The 21928-nt window shown below is 47.3% G+C and overlaps 1 protein-coding gene across 2 annotated transcripts in view; it reads left to right on the forward strand.

Annotated features, from left to right (window-relative positions):
• Positions 1-21928, forward strand: part of CCDC158 (coiled-coil domain containing 158) — a 1731209-nt gene that overhangs the window by 598767 nt on the left and 1110514 nt on the right. For both annotated transcript variants that reach the window (XM_029599728.1, XM_029599736.1), the window contains exon 7: positions 4147-4223. In XM_029599728.1, coding sequence (XP_029455588.1) covers positions 4147-4223 — 77 coding nt within the window. The remainder of the gene's footprint in view (positions 1-4146; positions 4224-21928) is intronic.

Consider the following 21928-nt stretch of genomic DNA (forward strand, 5'->3'; position numbering starts at 1 on the left):
ATGTTCTCTGTTTTATCTTCAGCCAAGTGACTCTTTAGCACTAAACAATGTCTACCACCGGCTTCAACTTAGACATTGATTTTACTGTAATTTTTATAATAAGGAATAATTTAACATTTTAGTTTTTTTTATTTTTTATTCCTTATTTTTTATTTTTGAGGACATCACATCACTTATAAAAGAAGCCGTATTGCAGGCTGTGAAAGATCACCTACCGGTGGCTCCACCGATGCCGGCGACATTGCCGATGCCAGTTACGTCTTCTTCGTCTATGACGTCACCGATGAAGGCACAACTAGTGCCGATATCCAATGTACAGACAGTGACAACAATACCAGGAAATTTCCCGATGCCGGGCACCGCCCCGATGCCGGGCGCCGCCTCAATGCCAAGCACCGCCCCGATGCCGGGAATCGGTCCGATGCCGGGCACCAGCCCGATGCCAGGATTCGGCTCGATGCCAGGAGTCTGCCCGATGACGACAACCTTCCTGAAACCAGGATCCTTCACGATGTAACAAGAAACATCAACTATTTCTCCGATACCAACATCGATGCCTCCCTCTTCCTCACAGACAACATCGATGCTAACAACAACTTCAGGTCATTTTTCAATGCCTATCACTATCAGTGCTCCATCATTTGAAAAGACTACGCTCTTGACGCTACCATCGATACCAATACGAAAATCCTCGATGCCATCGATATCACACACAATACCAACGATGCCACTTCCTTCTGGACACCCAGTGTCATCAGAAGCTGCATTATATTCAGTGATTCAAAAGAAATACCAAGACTTAATAGATTCCTTGCCTTCGAATCCACAGCAAGAGGAATTTTCTTCTCAGGAACCCATACCAGGACCATCTGGATTGGCTCCTCCACTACCAACAGGGAAGACAGTATTAGACACTCCAGACTATGACACATGGAGTGAGACTCACTCAGACACTTCTGAAACCTTCATGTCTGACCCTTCCCCACTGCACCCTAGGAAGCAATCTCCACCAGAGGATCTTACTTTCTCTACTTTTATTCAAGACATGGCTGACTCTATACCTTTCAAATTAGAGTCAGAACAAGATCTCCGTCACCAGACACTTGAGGTGCTACAATTTCTCAACCCCCCTAAACAAATTATGGCAATTCCCATACATGAGGTACTACTCCAACTGCAACAACGATTGTGGGAACATCCCGTTCTGTTCCCCCAATCAATAAAACAATGGATTCCACATACTTGGTATAAGCTGCACCTGGTTTTCAAAAATCACAACTACCACATAATTCAGTAGTTGTAGAATCTGCCCAGAAAAAAGCTAAGAGGACAAGAATTCACTCGTCCAATCCTCCAGGGAAGGACAACAGGTTTCTGGATTCTCTAGGCCACAAGGTATTCCAGGGTGCAATGTTAAATTCAAGGATAGCCTCCTATCAATTATACATCACCCAGTACCAGAGAAACCTCTGGAAGCAAATGGAGGATTTCATCCCATCTCTTCCACAAGAATGTAGAGAATCTGCTCAAAACCTCATAAACAAAGCTTTTGAAGCTGGAAAACATGAGGTAAGAGCTGCAGATGATTCATTTGAAACATCCTCAAGAGTTGCAGCTTCGGGTATTAGTGCCAGAAGGTGGGCCTGGCTTAAGGCCTCTAACCTACGAACGGAAGTCCAGGAAAAATTGGTAGACCTCCCCTGCACAGGAGAAAATTTATTTGGTACAAAAGTACAAGAAGCAGTGTCTCAATTAAAAGAATACAATGAGACATTGCGACAGCTCTCCTCCCTTCCTCAGGACCCCACTACGCATACTACCCGAAGAACTCAAAGGAGGGACGTCAGAAGACCATATTATCGTCAGAAACGATTTTATCCTCCTTCAAGTAGACCTAGACAATCCAGATCTCAGCACAGGACCCAAACTCGTCAGCAGAGAGCACCTAGGCCTCAGCCTACTACACAACCAAGTCCTGCTGTGGGCTTTTGAAAAGATCTCCAGAGAGCTAAGCCTTTCCATGAATCCTCGACCAGGACTCCCAGTAGGAGGCAGATTATCCAAATTTTACAACAATTGGATAACAATAACCACAGACCAATGGGTTCTATCTATAATATCTCGAGGATACCAACTCAATTTCCTCTCAATTCCCGCAGAGTTTCCACCATCTCAGATTCATCTCAACTCACATCACATGCCTCAACTACAAATAGAATTATCCACCCTTCTGAAACCGTAGAACCGGTGCCCAGGTCTCAGCAGGGCAGAGGATTCTACTCCCATTATTTCCTCATCCCAAAGAAAACCGGAGGCCTACGTCCCATCCTAGACCTCAGAAATCTCAACAAATTTCTAAAAAAAGAAAAGTTCAGGATGATTTCTCTAGGCACCATGTTTCCACTTCTTCAGAAAGGGGATTGGCTTTGTTCTCTGGATCTTCAGGATGCTTATGCTCACATTCCAATATTCCCTCCTCATCGCAAATATCTGCGCTTCATGGTAGGCCACCAACACTTCCAATACAGAGTTCTGCCATTCGGACTAGCCTCTGCTCCAAGAGTATTCACCAAATGCATGGCAGTAATAGCGTTCTCCTTTCGAACCCATAGATTCCTGTGATCTTAAATTTCTCACATGGAAGACTATCTTCCTCATAGCCATTACATCAGCTAGAAGGGTTAGTGAGTTGCAAGCACTTGTCACGTATGCACCCTACACAAAATTCCTACATGATAGGGTGGTTCTCCGCACACATCCAAAATTCCTTCCTAAAGATATAATTCTGTGTTTGTGCGTCCTTAGTCTAGCCCAGTACTGTGGCTCCCCACGGGGCCCCTCCCCGTGGGCGTGGTCATCTGCCACAGTACCCAAAAATCCACCCAAACAGCACTAAACCATAACAGATCCTTGATTCCAGCCTGTATCTCTAGCCCTACCTGTATCCAGCTCTTGCCTGCCTCCAGTGTCGGCCTTGTCTCCACCCCCAGTCTGGTACTTGGTTCATCCCGTGTTCCAGCTCCCAGCCTGTGCCGTGTTCCAGTTCCAGCCGTTGACTCCAGTCTTGCCTATATCCAGTCCTGCATTCCTCCAGTGTCTCCTGCTTCTAGACTCAGCTTGTTCGGTTCCAGCTAAGTCTTGTCGGCCACTGGAACCTAAGAGCTCAACCTGCAGGGGAGGTGGCTGGTTCAGGTGGAAAACCTTGCTCTGCCCTACCTAAAAGTTCTGTGCTGCCCCTGTGGGGCTTCCCCAGTCCTAACTGGTCCTCCAGTTGTGATACCATGTGGCATTGTGAATATATAAAGCAAATATGTGAGGCCAATATTCAATACTATTTGTCTTCCTAAATTCAGACATAACTAGGCAAATGGCGGGGTTTGAAAATCACTGCTGGCTAATCATCTCTGAATTATCCAGCTAAGAAGTTAGCCAGGTAAAACTTTGCCCGAATGCTCCTCAGGTGTTCTGGAGGCATTTCAAGGCAAAGTTAAAATATTCAGATAAGTTATCTGGATTACTCTAAAATTTAGAGTTAGCTGGTTAACTTATATGAATAAATCTGGTCATGCTTCAGAGAAGTCCTAAAGTTAGCTGGATAAAGTTTTCTAGATATCTCTAAGATAGTTCAGTGTATTTAGCAGCACTGCTAATTATCCCAACAAAGTTATCTAGAAAAATATATCTGGCTAACTTTGGTGGCCAGATAGTGGCTTAAAGTAAACCCCACTATAGATTTATGAATAAAATAAATACATTACTTAGCAGATTCTTTAGGTATAAGAAAATATCTTCATTACCAGATATAATATCAAAATAGCATGGGGACTAATGCACGGAACTATGCACACTTTTCTATTGCTTATATACTTGAAAAGTTTGAATATCTTAACTTCCTTTTTATGGGAACAGTACAATGTAAATGTGAAGTAAGTTGTCAAAATCCATAAAATAAAGTACTGCACTAAATAAAGTACTGCACTAAAAAAAAGTACATGTAATTTTTCCCTCATATGCCTTGGCCACACAAAGATTTCATTATATGTAAAATTCATACATGGTTTCAAAGATTGTAAATAGGCATGAATGTATTTTTGCTTATTTATAATGATTAATGACTGGAATTCTATTGTCATACATTTGCTTCAGGTAGAGGGCCAATATGAATCATTGAAAATGGAATCACAGAACAAATTAGAGTTTCTCCTAAAGCAACATGAAGACAGGTGGGTTTTATAAGTTAGGGTAATTGATGTTTCTTTGTGATAGTATATAAGTTTTGAACTTTATAAACTAATATTTTGTTCTTGACACTTATATAGAAACATAGAAATGACGGCAGAAAAAGACCAAACGGCCCATCCAGTCTGTCCAGCAAGCTCCCACACTTATATTCCCATACTTATCTGTTTCACCGACCACCAAGTTCAGAGCCGTTGTTGGTAACTGTTTGATTCGAATTTCCTGCCACCCCAATATAAGTATAAGATTACATTTTCTGTTGGGTAGTTGTGAAGGGGTATATATGAGAAAATCACAGTACACTTTAAAAGACCGGCTCCAAAAAACTGGCCTGGTCCACCTTAATGCAGCAGGGAATCCTGGTCTTGGGCGCAAGTCCCTAGGAAAGGAGTATAACTAGCCAGGCCCAGGAGAGAGAAGAAAGTTTAAAGAAAGAGAATACTGCTGAACTGTAAGTTGTATTAATACATTTGTTTGTTGAACTCTGAAGAATAGCAGAGATGCTTTTGTTTGTTTCTTGTCACTAATAAGGAAATTTATGAAAAGTTTTGCCAGTGTCCAGCTGGAGGCTATTCTCTGGCTACTCTAAGATTGCTCATGGTGCCACAAATGGTGTCAGTTTGGAGATTTCTGTGCTAAGCCATGTGCATACAGAGAAACTTTGCCAAAAGGTGAAAAAAAGGGGGAAATTATTTTTCTTCCATTATTTTCTCCTTTATTGGGTCTCACTGCAGCAGCAGACAAGAGTTTAATTTATAACAGGCCAAGGAGAATAGCTCTGCCTGGAGTCAATGACATATCTATAGTGAGTCAGAGCTGAGCAGGCAAGGTTTTTTTTACCTTTGCAAGGAAAGTTGCTGTCTGGGTATTCCAGAACAGGGCAGAGTCTTTCAAGAAAACTTTTTGTTTTACCAGAACCAGTAGGCTAACATGGAGTGAGTAATATAGACTCTCTCTGAATGATAGCAGGAAACCTGGGGGTGGGGAGGGGGGTGGTGCACACCCTGACTGAATAGTTTGGCCAGCAGCTGGCACTGTTGAGCCAACAGCAGACATCATTGAACTACTTGGTACAAGTAATGCAGACCACAATGACGCAGACCCGCCCTCCACCTAGGAAAGACCCTAATGTGGTATTAATTAACTGCCCATCTGATTAGCTGGCCAGATGCCAATTGCACTAAATACCTAGCAAACCTCACCAGCAAGAGTCAAGCTGCCTTCCAAGCGTCCACTCCCGAAGAGAAAGCCAACTATTCCACAGTCAAAACTTCCATCCTAGAAAGAGCAGGTTATACAACAGAGACCTACCAGCAACAATTCCAAAGGACTATCCTATAGCTGGGGAAACCCCATGAAGCCTTTTTCATCAGTTAAAAGGTGTTGTATGGGAATGGATACTGCCAGAGGCAATGACAAGGCTCAAGGTAGCCAATCAGATTTTTTGGGAGCAGTTCCTGGATTGACTGGACCGACCCATATGGAATTGGGTATGTCAACACCCAGGATTCACCATGAGAAAGACTTGGAAGTGACAGACACCTGCCATCAGGCTCAGCTGATGCCAGAGGTAATGCGGAGAGTGGAGAGACAATCCGCACAGGCACCCTGTCATGGCAGTGAGAGTATAGGATGCCAACAACAGTTCTCAGAGCAGGACAACTCTACCTCCGTAGTCAAAGCACAGCCTTCAGGCTACTCTGCTTATTTCAACTGTGGGAAGCACGGGCATTTGAACAAAGACTGCCAATATTAAGGAAGTGAGGTAATGGACGTCAACCTGGTAACTCAGCCAGCACCAGAGGCTAATGCGTGCACTAACAAAGAAGGACCTTCAAAGCAGGGACAACTGAAGAATCAGAGGGAAAAAGAAATCTCTGAGGTACCTATCCTTCTGGCTAGCACTTTTTCCTTTTGCTCACTTTGTACCAGGAATGTGCGTCAAAAAATAATATCAAAGAATTATTGTTATCCGATCTCAGTAAACTTATTGTGAATTCAATATAAATAAATATCAACAATAAAGAACCTTTGAAACAAACTAAAAATATTTAAACCATATACAACTATTATAAATACTCCTGTTTACTCCGATCGGGTCTTATCAAATTTACCATGGGACGTACCTTTAAACCTTTGCGTCTTAGTGTAGTTTTGTGCAGGGAGAGCACATAATGCCGGCTCAGCTCAGCATTTAAAGAACAACATATTTTGGCGCCTAAAAATTCAGCCAATCAAAAGTGTGTTACTACAAGAAAATTATTCCTTACCTGCTAATTTTCGTTCCTGTAATACCATGGATCATTCCAGACGGTGGGTTATGTTCCATGTCCAGCAGATGGAGTCAGAACACAAAATTCCCAGGGGAGGACCCATATAACCACGCCTCCCCTGTAACAGCTCTCAGTAACTAGACTAACAAAGCCCAAAAGAGAGAGACTAAAAACAGAGGGATCAAGTAATCAAAGAAGGAATTGAAATAACCACTGTCCAAATAAACAGCAACTAAATTCTGAACAGTGAACTTGCGAACAGCAGTGCGTGAACAAAAAAGACGCGCAGTATTCGAAATACAGAGTAAAAGATTAAGACAGGTAGGCAGGGATGTCCCACAAGCAAACCCCCAAACCAAGGGAGGGTATCTGGAATGATCCATGGTATTACAGGAACGAAAATTAGCAGGTAAGGAATAATTTTCTTTTCCCTGTACATACCAGGATCATTCCAGACGGTGGGATGTACCAAAGCTTTCCCATCACGGGTGGGCCGCAGACAGCCCTGCTCATATTACCTTGTCTCCAAGCTGACCGCCCGACGGAGCACTGATGTCCAGGCGATAATGTCTCGCAAAAGTATGGATCGACTTCCAGGTGGCCGCCCTACAAATCTCATGAGTGGAGACGGAGGAGCTCTCCGCCCAAGATGTCGCCTGGGCTCGAAGAGAATGAGCCTTGACAACCAGCGGAGGGGACTTACCTATGCCAAGGTATGCCGCTATGATCGCTCCCTTCAACCACCGCGCTATAGATTGTTTGGAGGCCATGCAACCCTTTCGGGGTCCGGACCAGAGGATAAACAGATGATCGGAGAGCAGAAAATCATTAGTCACCTCCAGATAGCGTATCAGAGACCGCCGTACATCCAGTCTACGCAGGTCTCCAGACTCAGAAGAGGCAAAAGATGGTAATTCCACCGATTGGTTGAGGTGGAATGCCGAAACCACTTTAGGGAGAAAAGAAGAAACCGTCCTCAGCGAAACCCCTTCAGGCGTGAAACAAAGGTATGGTTCACAACAGGATAGGGCCTGCAGCTCGGAAATACGTCTTGCTGAACTGATTGCCACGAGAAAAATGGTCTTGAGAGTGACGTCCTTGATGGTAGCCGAGCTTAGAGGTTCGAACGGCGAACCACAGAGGACTCGGAGCACCAGATTCAGATTCCACGACGGACAAGGTGGGCGAATCGGAGGCTTCAAGTGTTTCACTCCTTTAAGGAAACGGGAGATGTCCGGATGCGAGGACAGAAACTCCTTATTTCCACTGCGAAGAAAAGCCCCCAAGGCCGCCACCTGAACCCGAAGAGAATTGTAAGCAAGACCCAAATCCAAACCTGCCTGCAAGAAGGAAAGGACTTGTGGCACTGAGGCCTGCATGGGAAGAATGTCATTCGCTCCACACCAATCCTCAAAGACCTTCCAGACTCAAACATAGGTAACAGAGGTGGACATCTTACGTGCTTTCAGTAGCGTTGAAATAACCGGCTCCGGATAACCGCGCCTCCTCAACTGATGCCTCTCAAAAGCCAGGCTGCAAGACAGAAGCGATCTGCCTCCTTGAAAAATATTGGTCCCTGGCGTAGAAGACGTGGCAGCTGACCGAGACGAAGGGGACCCTCCACCGTCAAATTGCGCAGATCTGCGAACCACGGTCGTCGGGGCCACTCTGGCGCCACAAGGATCACCGGCCCTTGGTGTGCCTCTATCCTGCGGATGACCTTGCCCACGAGGGGCCAAGGTGGGAAAACATATAGGAGACAGTGGCGCGGCCAGGGCAGGACCAGCGCGTCCACGCCCTCGGCGCCGCGCTCCCGCCTGCGGCAGAAGAAGCAGGCGGCCTTTGCATTTCCGGCGGTTGCCATTAGGTCTACAAGCGGTGTCCCCCATCGGCGTACTATTATCCACATCGCCTGCTGCGAGAGCTCCCACTCTCCGGGATCCAAGTTTTGTCGGCTGAGAAAGTCCGCCTGTACGTTGTCCACTCCCGCTATATGCGAGGCCGCTAGTCGTTGGAGGTGAAGCTCTGCCCACTCCATCAATTTGTCGGTTTCCAGAGAGACCAACTGACTTCTCGTGCCTCCCTGGCGATTGATGTACGCCACTGTAGTCGCATTGTCCGATAGCACCCTGACTGCTTGATGGCGTACTATGGGGAAGAAACCCTGTAATGCCAGACGGACCGCCCTGGTCTCCAAGCGGTTGATGGGCCACTTCGACTGTTCCTCCGTCCATCGACCCTGGATTGAGCTGTCCCGACAGACCGCTCCCCAGCCTGTGAGGCTGGCGTACGTGGTGATAATCATCCAATCCGGGTCCTCCAGTGACACCCCCTGAGCTAGGTGCCGTGGTTCCAGCCACCAATGGAGACTGATGAAGGTTTCTCTCGGAATCGGAAGGATTGCCTGGAAATCTCTACACCGGCTGCCACCGGGAGAGTAGGGATCTCTGCAGAGGCCTCAGATGCGCAAATGCCCAAGGAACCAGATCGATGGTCGAGGCCATGGTCCCCAGTACCTGCAGGTAGTCCCAGGCAGTGGGCGTCTCGAGCGCCATAAATCCTTGAATCTGCTGATGCAGAGAATGAGCTCTGTCCGGATGCAGAAAACCCTTGGCATTCTTGGTGTCGAAGTGAGCTCCCAGAAAATCCAACGACTGGGATGGCACCAGGCTGCTCTTGGTGAAGTTGACAATCCATCCCAGAGATTGGAGAAGTTGTATCACTCTGTCGACTGCGAGGATACACTGCGCTCGTGACTTTGCACGGATGAGCCAATCGTCTAGGTAAGGATGCACAAGGATGCCTTCCTTGCGCAAGGTTGCCGCCACTACCACCATGATCTTCGTGAAAACCCGTGGAGGTGTGGCCAGGCCAAAGGGAAGAGCGCGAAATTGAAAGTGTTGACCCAAAATTTTGAAGCGTAGGTAACGCTGATGAGCTGGACAAATTGGTATGTGGAGATACGCCTCCGTGAGATCCAACGAAGCCAAAAATTCCCTCGGATGAACTGCCGCTAACACTGAACGGAGTGTCTCCATGCGTAAACGAGGGACTCTGAGGGACCGGTTGACCTGCTTGAGGTCCAGGATAGGATGAAAAGTACCTTCCTTCTTGGGAACCACAAAGTAGATTGAATAATGCCCCCGCCCAGTTCGGCGGCTGGCACCGGCACTATGGCCCCCAATTGAAGGAGACGATCGAGGGTCTGCCGCACGGCTCCCTGTTTGATTAAGGACCCGCAAGGGGAAAACAGGAACCGGTCCCGAGGAGCGCAAACAAAATCCAAAGCGTAACCACATCTTAGAATATCCAGAACCCATTGATCCGACGTGATTTGGACCCATTCTTCGTAGAAGAGAGCAAGGCGACCCCCCAGTCGAGGGACCACCTCGCGGGTCCATCTGGCATCATTGGGTAGATTTAGCGGATGTACCAGCACCCTGCGCTTCCTTACCCTGGCGGCGCCCACGAAAGGGCCGGTTCCAGGAGTGCGAACGAGACGAGGGAGCCCGAGGTGGCTGTTGCCTCTGAGGACGCGCTCTCCGCTGGTTACGATAATGGTTTCTGGAGTAGTTATATGATCTTGACGAACGGGGTCGATCTTCGGGCAACTTGTGCACCGCGTTCTCATTAAGGGACTTGATGATCTGATCCAAGTCTTCACCAAAAGATACCTACCCTTAAAAGGAAGGGACCCCAAACGAATCTTGGAAGAGGCATCAGCCGACCAATTGCGAAGCCAAAGGAGCCGACGCGCTGAGACCGCCGCCACCATGGTTCGGGCTAGGACCCTTAAAAGATCATATAAAGCATCCACTCCATAGGCAGCCACGGCTTCCAGTCTGTCCGCCTGGTGAGCCTCAGCGTCTGGTAAGGACTGGGAGGTGAGAAGCTACTGCACCCACCGAAGACCTGCTCGCTTTGCGAGGGAACTGCAGATAGCCGCCTGCACCCCTAAGGCCGAGACCTCAAAGATATGCTTGAGGTAAACCTCCAGCTTCCGATCCTGCATATCCTTCAACACCGTCCCTCCAGTGACAGGAATAGTGATATGCTTTGTGACCGCTGATACCGCAGAATCTATGGCGGGAACTTTGAGAATTTCCAAAAAATCGGCCGGCAGAGGATACAATTTTTCCATGGCTCTACCGACCCAAAGGTTGGCTTCCGGGGTATCCCATTCTCGAGTGATCAACTGCAAGATCTTATGATGAGTGGGAAAAGACTTGGCTAGAGGCCGCAGTCCTGCTAGGAGGGGGTCCCCCTTCTTGAGAGCTGGGTCAGGCCCCACCGGTTCCGGAGGGGGGATCAATATCCATTTCCTGGAGGATGTAGGGAATGAGGTCATCTAACTCCGCCACTTGGAAGATGCGGAGGACCCTAGGGTCGTCGCCCTCCACCTGGGCCACCAAGGTGGGGTCGTCCACGTCAGGGTCCTGGGATTGTCCTTTCCCCGACGAAGTCTGTATTATCGATGGTGTCCCGGTAGGGCCACGAGATGTGCCCGCTCCCCCGCATACTAAAGGGGGGCGAGCCTGAGGGAGGGTCCCACCCAGGAGGGGGGTAGGACATGGTATCTTGGGGGGAGAGGGTCCCCAGGTCCCGAAGGTCGTGTCTCTGCTCTGAAGAAAAGCCCTGTGCATCAGGACTATGAATTCAGGGGAAAAAGCCTGGCATCCTGAGGGGTCACCCACCGGGGGATCCCCCCTCTGCCTACCAGGATTAGACTCGGAGTAAGGGTCCAAAACGGGCCTAGAAGTGGGGAACAAATTATCCGTGTCCTCCTCAGAAAGCGCGGCATCAGAATCTTGCAACAAAATGGCCGCCGTTCCCGCATTGAGAGGGAACGGGGCCTGGTGCTTCCTTCCCACGCGGTCTGCAGCTTGAACGTCCTTGTTAGTAGCTGGCGTACATTCCCCCTCGGGGAAACAGCCTGAGCACAGACCCTCTTCAGAAAATAATCCGGCCCTGTCGGAGCCCTCACAAGGCGCCGCGGACTGCATCGCCACAGGGAGAGAGAGAGGGGGGGGGAGGCTCTACAGGTGGCTCGCGCCTAAAATGAGCGCCGACCCGGAAACAGACGCTTGCCGCGGTCCCCCACCGACCTGAAGAAGAACTGACGGGGAATTACCCTCCTGACAGCAGGCGGCCCCGGGGAATGGTGCTTCACGGGGCCGCAGGTCGGGACGTTGGTCGCTCCCCAAAAGGGAGGGGGGAAACCTGGGTCAGGAGGGAGAGGCCGGCGCTACCGACTTTCACCTCAGAGAGCCGAACGGAGTCCAAAAAATTGCAGTCTTCTGCTGAAAAAGAAGATGAAACAAAAATACACTTACCCCAACTGAGCCCTCAGTGAGGAAAATAAGAAAAGAAAGAAAGAAAACAGGCAACAGCCTGTCAGCAAGTCACCAGGCTAGAGAGCGATGAGCCAGCACCAGTGGAGAGCTCTCCCCCTGCTGTAAAAGGAGCCTTAGCAAAGTGACCTAAACTGTAAATTTAAAACTTCCTTTTTTTTTTTTTTTTTTAAACTTGATCCCCCTGAGGAGGTAGCCCTAAGCTAACAAGCTGGGGACCACAAGTCCCCTGCTCACATCTGCTGGAGTCAGAACGTTACTGAGAGCTGTTACAGGGGAGGCGTGGTTATATGGGTCCTCCCCTGGGAATTTTGTGTTCTGACTCCATCTGCTGGACATGGAACATAACCCACCGTCTGGAATGATCCTGGTATGTACAGGGAACTAGAGTTGTAGTCAATCAAGGCTAGCCTAGAAAGACAGCACAACTAGCATGAGGGACCTGAATAGGGACCTAAAGAAAATACTGCCACTCTATCTCATTGTTAAGCCCGTTAGGTACAAGGCTGTTTAATTTAAATATCCATTTCTGTTCTCTGCGTGCTAGTATGTCAGAGAAACACCCTCCTCGAGGTGGCAGAGGCACCACATCAATTATATAAAATTTAATATCAGATTCTGTGTGACCTGTAGCGATCCAATGGGTCACTAAGGGGGCTGTTTTTCTACCCTTTTTGATATTCGAAATGTGTTCAATAATGTGGATCCGAATGGGACGGGAGGTTTTCCCTACATACAATTTGGCACAAGGGCATATGATCACATAAACAACGCCTTTCGCCTGGCACGTAGCAGTGAAATGTAATCGAAACTTCATATAAGATATCGGGTGTTCAAAAATGGTTAATGGGGCCGTCAAAGGACATACTGAGCAATGCCTACAGGGGCTGTGACCCAAAATTTGTGCCGTGCCTTCTGGCACAGGGTCTTTCAGACATGAGTGTACTAGAACATCTTTCAAATTTTGTCCCTGGCAAAAAGAAAACCGAATTGGGACATCAAAGGTTTTATGAATAGATAGCATCAACCAATAATATTTGATAATGGTAATGACTGAATATATATGGGTAGAAAATGGTAGGATACAATTAAACATTCATCTGATGGTCTTGTTTGTGGTAAAAATAAATATTCCCGAATAGCATAAAGTGCACGTTTAAATGCTCTATGTAAAATACAGCATGGGTACCCCTGGTCTTGAAACCTTGCTAGCATCTGCTTAGCTTTACTGAGAAAATCTTCTCGAGAAGAGCAGATACATCTAAGTCTTAGTAATTGACCTGCTGGAATATTTGACCTTAATGGAGTAAGAACATACGAACATGCCATGCTGGGTCAGACCAAGGGTCCATCAAGCCCAGCATCCTGTTTCCAACAGTGGCCAATCCAGGCCATAAGAACCTGGCAAGTATCCAAAAACTAAGTCTATTCCATGTTACCGTTGCTAGTAATAGCAGTGGTTATTATCCAAGTCAACTTAATTAATAGCAGGTAATGGACTTCTCCTCCAAGAACTTATCCAATCCTTTTTTAAACACAACTATACTAACTGCATTAACCACATCTTCTGACAACAAATTCCAGAGTTTAGTTGTGCGTTGAGAGAAAAAGAACTTTCTCCGATTAGTTTTAAATGTGCCACATGCTAACTTCATGGAATGCCCCCTAGTCTTTCTACTATCCGAAAGAGTAAAAAACTGATTCACATCTACCCGTTCTAGACCTCTCATGATTTTAAACACCTCTATCATACCCCCCCTCATCCGTCTCTTCTCCAAGCTGAAAAGTCCTAACCTCTTTAATCTTTCCTCATAGGGGAGCTGTTCCATTCCCTTTATCATTTTGGTCGCCCTTCTCTGTACCTTCTCCATCGCAATTATATCTTTTTTGAGATGCGGCGACCAGAATTGTACACAGTATTCAAGGTGCGGTCTCACCATGGAGCGATACAGAGGCATTATGACATTTTCCATTTTATTCACCATTCCCTTTCTAATAATTCCTAACATTCTGTTTGCTTTTTTGACTGCCGCAGCACACTGAAGCGACGATTTCAATGTGTTATCCACTATGACACCTAGATCTCTTTCTTGGGTAGTAGCACCTAATATGGAACCTAACATTGTGTAACTATTAGAGATGTGAATCGTATCCTCGATCGTCTTAACGATCGATTTCGGCTGGGAGGGGGAGGGAATCGTATTGTTGCCGTTTGGATGTTTAAAATATCGTGAAAATCGTTAAAATCGTGAGCCGGCACACTAAAACCCCCTAACCCCCCCCCCCGACCCATTAAATTAAATCCCCCACCCCAAATGCCTTAATACTTCATCAACTTTGGGAGGGAAGTACTTACTTGCCCTAAACCAATGGCAGGAAAACCGGCACACTAAAACCCCCTAAAACCCACCCCCGACCCTTTAAATTAAATCCCCCACCCTCCCGAACCCCCCCCCCCCAAATGCCTTAAATTACCTGGGGGTCCAGCGGCGGTCCGGAACAAGCTCCTGTAATTGAATTGTGTTGTCTTCAGCCGGCGCCATTTTGCAAAATGGCGGCCGCAAAATGGCGGTGGCCATAGACCAACACGATTCGACTGCAGGAGGTCGTTCCGGACCCCCGCTGGACTTTTGGCAAGTCTTGTGGGGGTCAGGAGGCCCCCCCAAGCTGGCCAAAAGTCCCTGGGGGTCCAGCGGGGGTCCGGAAAATGATCTCCTGCCGCGAATCGTTTTCCGTACGGAAAATGGCGCCGGCAGGAGATCGACTGCAGGAGGTTGTTCAGCGGGGGTTCCGGACCGCCGCTGAACGACCTCCTGCAGTTGAATCGTGTTGGTCTATGGCCGCCGCCATTTTGCGGCCGCCATTTTGCAAATTGGCGCCGGCTGAAGACAACACAATTCAATTGCAGGAGCCCGTTCCGGACCGCCGCTGGACCCCCAGGTAATTTAAGGCATTTGGGGGGGGGGGGTTCGGGAGGGTGGGGGATTTAATTTAAAGGGTCGGGGGTGGGTTTTAGGGGGTTTTAGTGTGCCAGTTTTCCTGCCATTGGTTTAGGGCAAGTAAGTAAGTTCCTGCCCTCCCCCTTCCCCCGATTTACGATTTTTTAACGATAAATCGGGGGAATTGGTATTGTATCGTGGCCCTAACGATTTTTGACGATTTAAAATATATCGGACGATATTTTAAATCGTCAAAAAACGATTCACATCCCTAGTAACTATAGCATGGGTTATTTTTCCCTATATGCATCACCTTGCACTTGTCCACATTAAATTTCATCTGCCATTTTGATGTCCAGTTTTCCAGCTTCACAAGGTCTTCCTGCAATTTATCACAATCTGCTTGTGATTTAACTACTCTGAACAATTTTGTATCATCTGCAAATTTGATTACCTCACTCGTCATATTTCTTTCCAGATCATTTATAAATATATTGAAAAGTAAGGGTACCAATACAGATTCCTGAGGCACTCCACTGCCCACACCCTTCCACTGAGAAAATTGTCCATTTAATCCTACTCTCTGTTTCCTGACTTTTAACCAGTTTGTAATCCACGAAATGACATCGCCACCTATCCCATGACTTTTTATTTTTCCTAGAAGCCTCTCCTGAGGAACTTTGTCAAATGCCTTCTGAAAATCCAAGTACACTACATCTACAGGTTCACCTTTATCCATATGTTTATTAACTCCTTCAAAAAAGTGAAGCAGATTTGTGAGGCAAGACTTGCCTTGGGTAAAGCCATGCTGACTTTGTTCCATTAAACCATGTCTTTCTATATGTTCTGTGATTTTGATGTTTAGAATACTTTCCACTATTTTTCCTGGCACTGACGTCAGGCTAACCGGTCTGTAGTTTCCCAGATCGCCCCTGGAGCCCTTTTTAAATATGGGGGTTACATTAGCTATCCTCCAGTCTTCAGGTACAATGGATGATTTTAATGACAGGTTACAAATTTTTACTAATAGGTCTGAAATTTCATTTTTTAGTTCCTTCAGAACTCTGGGGTGTATACCATCTGGTCCAGGTGATTTACTACTCTTAAGTTTGTCAATCAGGTCTACCACATCTTCTAGGTTCACCGTGATTTGGTTCAGTCCATCTGAATCATTACCCATGAAAACCTTCTCCAGTATGGGTACCTCCCCAACATCCTCTTCAGTAAACACCGAGGAAAAGAAATAATTTGATCGTTCCGCGATGGCCTTTAAGTGCCCCTTTAACCTCTCGATCATCTAACGGTCCAACTGACTCCCTCACGGGCTTTTTGCTTCGTATATATTTTTTAAAGTTTTTACTGTGAGTTTTTGCCTCTACGGCCAACTTCTTTTCAAATTCTTTCTTAGCCTGTCTTATCAATGTCTTACATTTAACTTGCCAACGTTTATGTATTATCCTATTTTCTTCTGTTGGAACCTTCTTCCAATTTTTGAATGAAGATCTTTTGACTGAAATAGCTTCTTTCACCTCCCCTTTTAACCATGCCGGTAATCATTTTGCCTTCTTTCCACCTTTCCTAATGTGTGGAATACATCTGGAATGTGCTTCTAGGATGGTATTTTTTAACAATGACCATGCCTCTTGCACATGTTTTACTTTTGTAGCTGCTCCTTTCAGTTTTTTTCTATTTTTCTCATTTTATCAAAGTTTCCCTTTTGAAAGTTTAGTACGAGAGCCGTGGATTTGCTTACTGTCCCCCTTCCAGTCATTAAATCAAATTTGATCATTTTATGATCACTATTGCCAAGCGGCCCCACCACCGTTACCTCTCTCACCAAATCCTCTTCTCCACTGAGAACTAGATCTAAAATTGCTCCCTCTCTCGTCGGTTCCTGAACCAATTGCTCCATAGAGCTATCATTTATTCCATCCAGGATCTTTATCTCTCTAGCGTGTCCCGATGATACATTTACCCAGTCAATATTTGGGTAATTGAAGTCTCCCATTATTACCACACTACCAATTTGGTTAGCTTCCCTAATTTCTCTTAGCATTTCACTGTCAGTCTCACCATCTTGACCAGGTGGATGGTAGTATACTCCTATCACTATAGTCTTCTCCGACACACAAGGGATTTCTACCCATAAATATTCAATTGTGCATTTAATCTTGTGCAGGATGTTTATCCTGTTGGATTCTATGCCATCCCGGACATAAAGCACCACACCATCTCCTGAGTGCTCCTCTCTGTCATTGCGATATAATTTGTACCCTGGTATAGCACTGTCCCGTTGGTTGTCCTCCTTCCACCATGTCTCTGAGATGCCAATTAAGTCTATGTCATCATTCACTGCTATACATTCTAGTTCTCCCATCTTACTTCTTAGACTTCTGGCATTAGCATACAAACATTTCAAAGTTTGTTTTTTGTTTGTATTTTCATTCTGCTTTTTTATTGATAGGGAAAGGTTAGAATTATTTTAGCTCAGGTGAGTTTTTAGTTACAGGCACTTGGACTACTTTGATAAAGATAGGGAAAGAGTTGGACTATGGACTACTGGCTGTAATTCCTACATTTTTGAATGGTTGAATTAGGCCAATTATGGTTAATAAGGAACAGATTGGGAGAGGTGGGGAGGCAAAAAAAGCTGTATTGCATTTGATTATAAATTTCTAGTTGGGGTTTAAGATGGAGATTGGGATTGAGTGGTTGAGTAGGTAGAGGGGGTCATTCCTCAAGAGAGGGAGTGCATATCAGGTGGTGATGTGATGTAGGGAGGGGTTTGGAAATGGGACAGAAGTAGTGGACAGGTGAAAGAGAGCGGGGAAGAGGGATAGAAGGGGGTTTCTATGTTGGTGGGGTGGGAAAGGGCTAGTTTGGTATAATTGTGTGTGTGCTGAAGTATGCTGAGAGCGAAAGAATGGGTGTGGCTGGGTTGCTTTGTGGGGTGAGGTGTTTTTGATTCAGATTAGACAATGGTGCAACTAAAATTTTTCTCTTTGAATGCAAAAGGGCTGAATTCGCCCACAAAAGGAAAATTATTGTTGAGAGAAGCTGAAAGTTTGAGAACAAATATATTTTTTTTGCCAGGAGACCCATTGAAGAACTAGGAATGAAAGATTGTTGCTTTTGGGAACATTTCCTACTCAATACCATGCTTCTTGTTAGCTTCGTGGACCCTTGGGCCAATCGGAACCGAAGGATGGAATGCTGTGAGGGTTTGCAGCAGTGGTCCCAACCGGGAGGCGGCAGAGGCGGACTCGAGGATAGCTGGTGGAGGAAACCACGGAAGGCCCTATGCGACCAAGGGCCCAGAAGGGAGATGAAGAGAAGGTGGGACTGGCCTGGTGGCAGAAGGTCTTCGCCCTGGAAGCCGGTACTCCCCCGAGAGGAGCTCGTAAGAGTCCGGCCGCTGGGACTTAGGAGATTCACCCTGGAAGCCGGTGTCCCCCCAGGAGGAGCCCGTAGGGACCCGGCCGCTGGGACTTAGGTGGATCCTCGGAGACGGAGTCCTGAAGAAGTCCAAGGTCGAGAGCCGGAGGGTCGTTGCTTACCAGGCCAAGTCGTACACCAGAGAATCACCGCTTGCCGACCCGGAGTCAGGAACCAGAGAAACACTGAAGCCAATCCAAGTCAGGAGCCAGAGAATCTTCGAAAGCCAATCCGCGTCAGGGACCAGAGAATCACCAAAAGCCAATCCGAGTCAGGAACCAGAGAAACCAGAAGATAAAGCAGGAACACCGCAACTAGAAGCAGGGGAACCCTGGGAACCTCGTTGCAAGGCGATGGGTCCTGTAACTGCAGGGCTTAAGTAGCCCTGCAGCGTCTGACGTCAGCCGGAGGAGGAACCAGACTTTCCCGCGCTGGCCCCTTTAAATTTGGAGCTGAGACGCGCGGGCGCGCGTCTAGGGGGCGGAGCCAGCCGCAGAGGGACGCCGGCTGCTCCGACGGAGCGAGAACGCGGCGGCAGAGGAGCCTGCAGGCCCGGGTGAGGTAGGCAGACGTCGGGCCTGCAGCGGCAGAGGTCCCCGGAGGCCCGGGGAAGGCGGGCTGGAACCGGAGCTGCGACGGGGTAGGTGCCGATCCCGGGGCCGACCCGGGATCGCAACACTTCTTCCACAAAGAGTAACACATATGAAGGGGTGGGCTTCTATTTGCAAAGCATCTGATTGTTGATGTTAAGGTAGTAATAAGAAATACTGAGGGGAAGTACCTGATCCTGAAAGTGGTAATTCAGGGGAATTGTTTACATTAGTGAATGTTTATGTGCCTAATGTTTCTCAGGGGCTCTTTTTGTCCTCTCTTTCCAATATTCTTACAGGTTGGGTAGAGAGTCATTTACTGATAGGAGGGGTTTTAAATTTAACTTGTTATCCTTTTTTAGACAATTTTGTGGAGGGGGGGAATTGGTCATCGCGTGCTCAGAGATCTAGATTGAAGGAAATGATGCATAAATGTGGTCTTATTGATATCTGGCGACTGCAGAATCCAACAATGAAAGATTACTCCTTTTATTCCAAACCACATTCTTCATACTCGAGGATAGATTATTATTATTTTTTTTTTTAATTCTTTATTTATAGATTTTCAAATTAACAAACATAAAAAATGTTTCCAAATAGAAAAAAAAACAATTGGATATTTTATAATTCTAGTACAACCCCCCCCCCCCCAAAAAAAAAAACAACATTGTAGTTATCCAATCTAATTTGTATAATGAAATAAAGAAGGGGGAAGATAAGCAATCAAAAGGAGATGAAAGTAGCAATAAAAATTTGAAGAAAAGGCATTAACATAGCATTCCACAGGGGAAGAGGTGGTTGGCATATGTGCTTCTGTAAAGAGATGTAATTGCTCAGGTAAACAGAAAAAGAAAATAAAACATTTGTCACCCCTCTTAATAATACATTTACACAGTTAACGTAAAATAAAGGAATATCCTAAAGAAGTAACATCCTGCCTAAGGGAAAGAAACTCTCTTCTCCGCACTTGTGTTACCTGAGCTAAATCTGGATAGATCCTCACAACTTGACCACCTACCTCTCTCTACTTTCAGCTCCTCCCGCTCCCCTTGGACTGATGGTCGCCGCGGCATCTGCTTGCTGTTCTCTCCGGCGTCCCCAGACCGGCTCTGGTGCTGCCTCCCGCCATTCTGCTTCAGGGTACTTCTAGGGCGCGTGCGCGCACGCCACCCTCTTCTTTAACTCTATGTTGGCGCGAACCTCAGCGGCGTCCCCCTATTCTGACGTCACGACTTCCGGGTATATCTGCCTACAGTATTTGCTAGCTCGTTGAGTTAGCAACAGGATTTATGGATGGGATTCGCTCTCCGTTCCTACTCTTACTGGAACTCTTACTACCCTTCGGGGTCTCTAACGGGGTACCCGCTCATCGGGGGCCTCTCTGCTTCTTTCAGGTGCTATCAGGAAACCGGTACTTGCTCCTCGAGGGCCCATGTTCCCTGTGTCGCTGCCTGCAACCTCCAACCTTCTACTTGGTAGAACCAACTTACAGTTACCATCAGTGAGAACAGAAACCATCTCTCTCCACAGTACTGCTTCACTGGAATCAGGTACTCGCTCCTCGAGGGCCTGCTCTCCCTGTCTCGTCGCTTCTCCTATTTCTACATTGGGACTCTGTATGTTAATCTTATTGTGTGCTCATAATGCTCAGTCTCTTTCCACTACAGCACTGCTTGCAGAGGATCCTCTGTTCCAGTGTTCTGTGTGAGACGTGCCCAGCCGGGCTCTACATGTTGCGACCGTCATTTCCCGACGGCTTCACTCCGCCTACCTTTCCTTTCTTGCGACTCCTCCTGCTCTTCACGGACGCCTGGCTGCTGTGGCGTCTGCCTGCCGCCCTCTCCGGCGTCCCCGGACCAGCTTGGGTGCTGCCTCCCACCATGCTCTCCAGGTACCTTTGGGCGCATGTGCCGCGCGACCCTCATTCTTATTTCCTTATTGGCGCATTCCTCAGGGGCGTCCCCCTGTGATGACATCACGCTGCCCAGATATTTAAGCCTACTGTTTATTGCTAGCCGTTGAGTTAGCAAGGGTGTTCTTACGGATGGGATTCGCTCTCCGTACCCAGCTACTCTGCCTTCCAACTCCTATTGGACTCTTTCTGCTAACAGGATACCCGCTCCTTGGGGGCCTCATTGTTTCTTTCAGGTCGCTGTCAGGTAACCGGTACTCGCTCCTCGAGGGCCCACGTTCCCTGACTCACTGCCTGCATGTATCTCCTCTTCTACTTGGAAGAATTCGCTACAGACACCATCAGTGAATACTATTACCATCTACTCCTCAGAGCTGTCTCCCTGTAACCAGGTACTCGCTCCTCGAGGGCCTGCCCCCGTTCCAGCGCCAGTGCCATCTCCTACTTGGAACCGCTGTGTGAGTACTTTGCCAACAAGTTTCTCTACCTCTAGGGATCTGGTACTCGCTCCTCGAGTGCCAGCTCTCCCTATCTCGGGGCTTCTCCATATCTGGGACTCTGTGTGAATGTTCTGTTGTGCTCACTTTCTCAGTTCTCTCCACTAAAGCACTGCTACCGAAAAACCGCTGTTCCAGCGCCCTGGGGAATACTAGCCCAGCCGGGCTACATCTTCTACTCACTACCGCCTCCTCTGGTAGTTTCTCAAACTGTCTAAATAAAGAACTATCTGTGTTTGTGTGTCCAGATCTGAGCCTGACCTGTGGCCCCTCACGGGACTTCCCCCCTTGGGCGTGGTCAGCTGCCATAGTGTCCAAGGGTCCACCCAAACCTCACTAACTATAACACTACAACCACTACTCACTACTGCCACCTCTGGTGGTCATTCACACTGTTTAATAAAAGATTCAAATCTGTATTTGTCTGTCCGGAGTCTAGCCTGACACCGTGGTCCCTCACAGGACTGCCTTCCATGGGCGTGGTCAGCTGCCACAGTGTCCAAGGATCCACCCAAACACCATTTACCATAACAGATTGCTAACTCCATGATCCAGCTCAGCTCAACGCCTTGCAGGCCATTCCAGGCCTGGCCTGGCGCGTTGCTGGACAACAAGACGCTTGGAGAAATTGACTACTGCGTTTCATCAGCTGCACGCACAGAGGAATCAAGGTTCTACATCTAGTAATGAAG

Source organism: Rhinatrema bivittatum, chromosome 1 (genome assembly GCF_901001135.1).
Source record: "Rhinatrema bivittatum chromosome 1, aRhiBiv1.1, whole genome shotgun sequence".
Lineage (NCBI taxonomy): Eukaryota > Metazoa > Chordata > Amphibia > Gymnophiona > Rhinatrematidae > Rhinatrema > Rhinatrema bivittatum.